At 42.2% G+C, this 8637-nt stretch overlaps 1 protein-coding gene across 1 annotated transcript in view; it reads right to left on the bottom strand.

Annotated features, from left to right (window-relative positions):
- Positions 1–892: 892 nt before the first annotated feature.
- NUP50 (nucleoporin 50) overlaps positions 893–8637 on the bottom strand; it is a 24351-nt gene continuing 16606 nt past the window's right edge. The window contains exons 6-8 of the mRNA XM_023221759.2: positions 7469–7550; positions 5377–5495; positions 893–4426 (exon numbers count right to left, since the gene is read on the bottom strand). Of these exons, the coding sequence (XP_023077527.1) occupies positions 4224–4426; positions 5377–5495; positions 7469–7550 (404 nt within the window). The 3' untranslated portion in view covers positions 893–4223. The remainder of the gene's footprint in view (positions 4427–5376; positions 5496–7468; positions 7551–8637) is intronic.

Below are 8637 nucleotides of genomic sequence, written 5' to 3'. Positions count from 1 at the left end.
TCCTTGAACACAGTATTACAGATAGGAGAGCAGGTCTCGCTCTGAGCATGGGAACATGATGGCAAAGAGGCTTTCCTCACAGGCCTCTTGTGGCTTTCCACAACTTAATGTCCCGTGTTTTTATGGCCAGTTTAAACAGGCACCCACAAGCCCTTTTCCCAACAGTTGCACAGGCTGATCTTGAACTCCTGGGCTCAAGCGATCCACCGCCTCGGCCTCCCAAAGTGTTAGGATTACAGGCGTGAGCCACCGCGCCCGGCCGGGCTTGCATTTCTATCAAGTTCCTATGTGGCAGTCCCGAGACCACTTTGAGAAGCCAGGTTCTAGCCCAGCCACGCAGCTGAGTATCTATACAGGGCTTCTGCGGTTTAGGCACGATCTTCCTCTTGAGAGAACATTCTCTTAGTGTCATTTAGTTTCTATTAGATGTTAACAGTTCAGGAAAAGACTTTGATGGATAACAAGTCTTTGCAGTACTATTTTTTAAAACCAGAAAATACCCCTTATAAACCAAATAAATGCTGAGTAACGTAGGAAAGGTTAACAATATGTCTCAAAGGTTTGCTTTGAGGACTAACCAAGGTAATTTAATACATGATGTAAAGCAGCTAGCCAATGCTTTGCACACTAGCCCATTAAGGACCAATTGTTCCCATTCCAATCTGTTAAGATTTTAATCCAACAGAAACCCTTGGTCTGAATGGTTTAAAAGTAGTCTCAACCCCCAGCAAGGAGTCCGATAACAAATTGGTCTCTCACTCACCTCCAAGCCGACCTTCCTGTTGTTCAAGAAGTTTCTGGTTGCAGCTTCTGCGTGATTCTTTTCCTCAGGTCTGACTTGTATTAATGCCAAGTGCATCACAGAGGAACATAAGACTGCCATACGCTGGGATTTTGTTTACTTTTCATTTATTCACATTTCATGGATTGTTACACTTCCTCGATGGGAGCATTCAAAACTAACACAAGCTGAGATTATATTGTCTGACAATTCAAGTATTTTAGTTTTAGAAAACAATTTCCTATTTAAAGTAGAAAGCAAACAATTTATCCATGTGATTGCTAAGAAGTTTACATCTCCATTACAACTGTGTCTGCATCAAACGGAGAGTCCTTCGTCCTCAGGATGATTGTTACTGGCTGAGAACATACAGTGGCCTGTGTTCCGAGTGCCTGATTGGAAAAGACCTCCCCATCATCTACCATACTACGGGACAAATCAGTTTTTACTCAAATTCCCACTTCCAGAATGAGGACTCATCAGGGGGTTAGGAGTTTGCAAAGCCTTCAAAATGCATCGTGCTTCAATTTTGACTCTTCTGGAACTGGCAAATGCTCAAAAAACAAACTTGTTTAACTTTCACTGAAAAGGCTCTCAGTGAAAACTTGTTTTGAACTCTACTAGTAAGGAAGAATATTAGTTTTTCTTCCCCTCTACACCAGAAAAGGTAGTTTTCTCTGGTTTTTTTTTTTTTTTTTTTTTTTTTGGCATGCAGCATATATAAAATTGTAATCTAGAATTGAAATTGTAAAATATAATAATCCTCTTAAAGAAAATCAGTCCATGAACAGTCAGACTTGTCCTTCCATGGAAAACATAATCTAAACTTCTTTAAAAACTGGACATATTTTAAGTCTGTAATTCGAATAATGAAGATGGCATAACAAATTTTTTTGCTTACTAGGAATGCGCAAAAGGATGAGATGGATACACAGGTTTTAAAAAAAAAAGGCCACTGGGATACTTAGTATTTGCCAAGATGCAAAACAATTTTAGAATAACAAAATACACACCTTACTTTAGGCCACGTATATGATACACTTCATAGATTCTCAAAAGACGAAAATTTCAGTCCACATTAAACATTTTAAAGCATAATTGCTAATATTTTGTTAAAAATAAGTCAAACTAGACGCATAAATCAGAATTACCTGTTAACATAGCAGGGAAAACAGGTAAGCCCTCCGGGGGCCCCGTGCCCCAAGTAAAAGACAAGGAGTTACATTTCACAGTCAAATCCACATATACTCAGGCTCTTTACACCAATTATCAAAGTGGAGACCAACCAGTTCCTAAAGCATACAAGAGTGATTTTAAGAAAATCCCCCATTCTGAGTTTTATGGTAGACGTGTCACATTTTCCCTGTAATTTTCACTTTAACAGTGATAGTCTTAGCAGCAAAAATTTGCTGGGAATGTTAGGAAAAAAAGCCACACATACCCACTAATTTAAAAATATATAAACTATTTTTTACAGAAGGGGCAGGTTTAAAAGATAATCCAATCATGATCTTTTCATGCCATTTTTTGCAGACTTTCCATACACGCGCAGACGCTAACGAAGTACTGTGTCATATACACTTAAGTGTCCGAAAGATGCCTGCGAGCTTGATTCCAGCTGGTACCAGGGAAGCACATGTGGCTAAGTTGCAACAAACTTAAATTTGTTCCCCTTAGTTCTTCATCTTTTTAAAAGTTGAATAAATGTCAATCAGGCAGGGCCGGTATTAACAGCATCAACCACTTGCTTACTATAAATCATCGGCAACAAAAACTCGCATGCATTCTCAATCCTAAAAAGTCAATGTAAAAATAATGGCCACTTCCTGGGTGCCTACTCTAGCTATGTCTGACAGCACCCTGTAACAGTACAAGCACACCTCTCTGCACAGACTCATGCAAAGCCACACACTAGGCCAGATTCTCCTGGGGGATCAGAACACTGAAAGTAGAGCAAGAACCTCATGACAGCATTGGCCCAGTCATACCTCAGGTACTTAGGAGTTCATCATATTTGATCACAAAATTGCTCCCGGCCCCAAACTTTACACCTAAAGATTGTAGTTTTAAAAAAGCCACTGTGCCGTCCACAATTATTCTGACTACTCTCTTCTATATGAGAATGCGCAAAGCACCGAAGATCAGAACACACACACGCGAGCCCTTGGGCACCGCCCCTGAGCCTGTACCCGAGATCAGCTGGCACTAGTCTCAAACGATTCATGAGGAATCAAAGTGGAAATTTAAACATTCAATTCTGCATCCATTCCTGTGCCGAGTCTTCAAAGAATGCGCGTGTTAGTTACCTGACAGCTCTGGAGAAGGGACGTCGATATTCGTGTGCATAACCATGGCTCCCTTCCAAACAGACATATGCAATCTTATTCTTAAAAAAGTAAAGGTATTTCAGATATCAAATGTATAATATACTGCTGTCTAAAGTTAAAGGCAAAATTTACACACGATTTTCTCTTCCATTACCTTATTACATGTTTCCTAGTGAATTCAAATGGCTCGTGGGTCAAAGCTCCCAGGCACGTCACTTGGTCATAGTTTTCGTATGCGTGGGGTTGATTATGGTACAAATGCCAATGAGCATCTTCTTTTTCTAGGATGGTCTCGTTTGACTTTCATTTCGTAAAAGGGTTCACTGTCCATAGTGTAGATGATAAGCTACCAAACTTGTGCTTTTAAACCCATTCCTGGCAATCCCCCGTTATCTTAATTTTGTCTTTAGGGGGATGAAGAAGTTAACACTACCTCATGAATAGAAACTACAAAGCCAAAAGAAATCCTTCACAAACTGTTCATTTCCTTTTAGAATGAAAATGCAGGTCCTGAATTCTCGTGAAGCAGCCCACAGGGTTACAGGCCAATGATTCGTATGCTGAGGTGAACACTTAGTACTCACATTTTAGCTTCAAAATAAAAATAAAGCAGAGGACAAACACCTGTCACAGCGTGGCAGCCCAGTTCATTTGGTAACAATGAGTCTCACACGTCGGCTGAGCCCACCGGAGAGAAGCACACAAGCCAGCTTTCTTCTGAACATAGCCAGGCACCTGTTCAAAAGCCTCTCTGGTGGTGGTGGACCCCAAAACCCACGGGTTGGAAGAGCCTTTGGGAAAGCGAATCGATATCCTGATTGCAGTCCTTGAAGAAATCACTTAGGGTTAGTTTAATAAACAAACGAACATTTAAAAAAATCTTCCAAAAATTGCATTCGAATGTATTTTAGACTTTAGGCAGTTCTTAAGAAGGGAGAGTGCGGTTTCCTGACACTTAACATTTCAAGGTTTTATTGGCCACATTAATCTTCCTCACAAAAGTTTAAAGTTATCTATAAGTTCTTAGAATGTCAAAGAAGAGAAGAAAAACTAAGTTTAAGGGGCGGTGGGAGAAGCAGCAACTTGGCAATAATTCCGCAGCCGACTTCGCACGTTCAGGCATCCTTTTTCTCCAGTAAAATTTTGTGCAACTCATCTGCATCCTCGCTGGTTTTTACCCGAATCAGCATGGTGACTGGCATGGTGGCATTCTTCTCATCAATTGGTGGATTTGGAACACAGACGATAAGAACGTTATTTTTCCCTGTTCGCGTACATGGCATATTGGGCGGAATCAGAACATTCAGCAATATGTTGCCTGCATTCAAACAAACAAAACCCATCAAAATTATAGAAGCTATAGCTCCACCAAAGGAGTCTGTAACATGCTAAACATTAAACACTGAAATAACTTATACTTAATGGATCTAACATGGGGAGCCAACAGGAATGGCTCAAAATCAGGACTGGTTCCCTGAGAACGGGGAGGCCTCGGGGAGGACTTGCCCTCACTGTGAGGAGTGGCCTTCGGCCCTTGCTCCAGCCCGGGTCTCTGCAATCACAGAGCGTTTCTCACAGAGCCGACAGCCTCGCTCAGAACCATCAGCCCTCTCAACACTGTTCGTTTTTGCACTGAAGGAAGAACACGGTGGCACAACAGAATCTTCACTGTACCACATGACCAAAGGACACCTCTGTCACAGAGGCCGGCACAGCTCCCTGGGCAAGAGTGACACGACGGTAATGTTATTACTCACTAGTCAAGCCTACGGGAAAGAGAAACACCTCCCTGGAGCTTCTTTCTGCAACACAGCCCCCTGTACTCTACCACTACTGCCCACTCCACCGCAGCCTGCCCGTCTTCCTTCTCCTCCGGGTGCTAGGCTCCTTGCAGTGGACTGTTTTCAGGGTAAACTGATCGCAGTGGACAGCGATCAGTTAGTGATTACTTGCTATATAAAAAGGATTCCTTTAAAAGGTTAATTTCCTTTGGGTGTTTATTAAACGGTCTAATCTCTAGCTTCTTAGTCACATTTCTAACACAAAGGAAAATAAAAAACCATTTTGTTTACAGTTTCTAACAAATCTATGTTTCCTTACACACTATTATCCTGGGACTCAAAACTAGAAATAAGTAAATACAGGATGAATTTGGCCTGAATGCGCTCTGTTTAAAAACATACTAATAACCTTGAATCAGCAGGGCAAAGGCTTTTATATACTATGTGATGATGATGATTTTGTGCCAAGTGAAAAAAAGGTACCCACCTAAATTGGTGTCTGCCCGTACCAAAAGCTGTGTCTTCTGATTCGCTGTAGGTTTTAAATGCAGAGTACCTATGCCTTTCTCTTTAAACTCATTGTCTTTCTTGTAAAATAGTTTACACCTATGGAGAAGAAAAATAGGTGCCATCAAGCATTCAGAGACCAATCAAGTCACACAGTTTTCTAACCAGCACTCTTCACACTTGGGTGGAAAATCTGTATTAAATGAGAGTACAGGAAGTTTCAGGATAAATCTTTAAACGATCCAAAAGGAGCCTGAGCAAAAACCAGAGTAAGAAAATCTGCTTAGAGATTTTAAAACCCCCTCCCCATTTTTTCAAATTAAACAATGGGCCCCATGAAACTTTTTATAACACTTTATGAAACTGTGTTCTCAAGTCAGTCAAAATCAGGGCTCAACACCCCTCCCTCCCTATTCTGCTCCTTTGGCCCTGAGCTCAAGAGAGCTGATCTGGTCCTCTACAGACAGGAGCAAATAAAGGACTAAGACTGTCCTGCATCTCACCCGCCTCTCTCTTTTTTCTGGCCTATTTCTTATTTTAAAAATTCTCAAGGCTCCTTCAGTTTTTGCCCAACATTTTGAAATAAATTTGGAAAACATTCTTGGGTAGGGTCTAACTAATAACAAAGTAATCAAATATCTTCCCAGCCTCCTGTGCTATACATCTCCTGAGGTTATTAATAATACAAAACCATGGCTCATTTATGTATTTATTTAGAGACAGAGTCTTACTCTGTGGTCCAGGCTGGAGTGCAGTGGCATGATCTTGGCTCACTGCAACCTGTTTCTCAGGGTTCAAGCAATTCTCGTGCCTCAGCCTCCCAAACACCTGGGATTAAAGGCGTGTGCCACCACATCTGGCTAATTTTCATATCTTTAGTAGAGACAGGGTTTCACCATGTTGGCCAGGTTGGTCTGGAACTCCTGACCTCAGGTGATTTGCCCGTCTCAGCCTCCCAAAGTGCTGGGATTACAGGTATGAGCCACTGTGCCTGGCCTCATTTGATTCTAATTAAAAAAAAAAATCTTAAAGTTGGGTCACTCCTTTATGTCATGTAGTGAAATTTAAAACACACACAGAAGAAATTGTTGGCCTCTTTTAAAAGTTCCTGAAACACCTGGGAATCCCACAGGATGTGGTGACCTGTTACATGGAGAGCTGCTCGCTCATTATTCTGAAATTTCTGCATTACAAAAACACGTCTTCAAAGTTTTGGAAATGGCACAAGTGTTTTTTCAGCAAATAGCTTTGTAAAAACTAATCTCATTTAATTGAAAGGAAGATGAAAATTTTTATAGGTCCTAAACAGGAAGGGACGGTTACTGTGCATAACTTTTTGACTATGAGAAAATCCAGAAAAGCCAACCAAATCTCCTGGAAGGGATCAGAGATACCTCCAGGGTAAAGTAAGTGAAGCCAAACCTGAAATCAGTGACTGACTCCGCAATTTCTTTGTTGGGGGAGGAGGAAGGGGAGGGAGAAAGACACGGAGAGAAGATGGAATGGGACGGGATGGGATTGGGAAGATCATAGAAGTGCCTGTCTCTAAAGCACTTTAAAAGAGCTAAAGTGACAGAAAAGAGTGAGACCTGCCCACCAGGACATTCCTAGAACTGGGTTTTTTTTTTTTTTTTTTTTTTTGAGACGGGAGTCTCGCTCTGTCGCCCGGGCTGGAGTGCAGTGGCCGGATCTCAGCTCACTGCAAGCTCCGCCTCCCGGGTTTACGCCATTCTCCTGCCTCAGCCTCCCAAGTAGCTGGGACTACAGACGCCAGCCACCTCGCCCGGCTAGTTTTTGTATTTTTTAGTAGAGACGGGGTTTCACCGTGTTAGCCAGGATGGTCTCGAACTCCTGACCTCGTGATCCGCCCGTCTCGGCCTCCCAAAGTGCTGGGATTACAGGCTTGAGCCACCGCGCCCGGCCTAGAACTAGTTTTTAAAATAAACTGGCCAAGAATTCTTTCCTGTTCCACTTGAGAGCAGGCAAAGCTTGACCGCAAGAACATTCTCCAGTCTGAAGCATGCTACCATGTCTCCAAAACACAAGCACCCACAGGCTCCGGTGAGTCTTACTTTTTGGAGTAAAAAGCATCATCTTCTTTTACTTCGGTAACTACTACTTTGGGTGGCTCATCATTCTCTTCTTCATCTCCACCTTTTATAAAAAAGACAACAATTCAGTAAGATTCCAATCCAGAGTTTTAAAAAGTGACAGAGTTTTGTTATGTAACACCCTAAACATCCACCTGAGCGCCCCATGTAAACTGACCTAACGCAGGAGGATGCCAGAAGGGAGTGCCTGCTGGATTTTAACTGTTTTGTGAAAAATAAGCATCCTTTCTAATGGGAACATACATCTTAATTCTAAATAACTTCCAATATATAGAAAACCTTAGAACGGAAAAATCTCCATGCTTATGACAGAAAAATAATCATCACTCTATATTCAAATTACCCACTGGAAAATTACATCTCAGGTGAGTTTTTAACACCTTCACCCCTGAATATTCCTGTGACCATATCCACAACAAGTATCAGTAACGGCCAAAGATAGAAAAATACTTTTTTTTTTTTTTTTACGGGGGGCAAGTTGTCGGAGAAATCATTCCAAAACCCCAGTGTAAGTAATTTAAGCTTTGTCTGAATTGCCACATGGGCCACTGCTCTGGTATCAAAGGTATCCCCACTAATGGGGTCTCCCAAACATGGGAGACCTAGGCCATTATTTAAACAAGACACTATTTAAACACGTATCAGGCCGGGTACAGTGGCTCACGCCTGTAATCCCAGCACATTGCAGGGCCAAAGCAGGAAGATCACTTGAGCCCAGGAGTTCGTGACCAGCCCGGTCACCGTGGTGAGACCCCCCAATCTCTACAAGAACTAAGTTAACCAGGTGTGGCAGTGCATGCCTGTGGACCCAGCTACATGGCAGACTGAAGTGGGAGGATTGCTTGAGTCCAGGAGGTAGAGACTGCAGTGAGCTGTGATTGTGTCACTGCACTCTAGCCTGGGTGACAGAGCAAGACCTTGTCTCAAAAAAATCAAAAAACCCCACATATATAAAAGGATCCTCTTAAAGAGAACGGCAGTTGCATAAAAACTCACTAAAAAGCAATTCTAAGAAAAACAACTGTGGTGCTCAGATGATGGGTCACACGACGACCCATCTCATCACTCCAATCTCCCCGGTCACACGACTACCCATCTCACCAATCTCCCTGGTCACATGACTACCCATC

Source organism: Piliocolobus tephrosceles, chromosome 19 (genome assembly GCF_002776525.5).
Source record: "Piliocolobus tephrosceles isolate RC106 chromosome 19, ASM277652v3, whole genome shotgun sequence".
Lineage (NCBI taxonomy): Eukaryota > Metazoa > Chordata > Mammalia > Primates > Cercopithecidae > Piliocolobus > Piliocolobus tephrosceles.
Note: the sequence above shows the minus strand (reverse complement) of the source record. Positions and strands in the feature narration are given on the sequence as shown.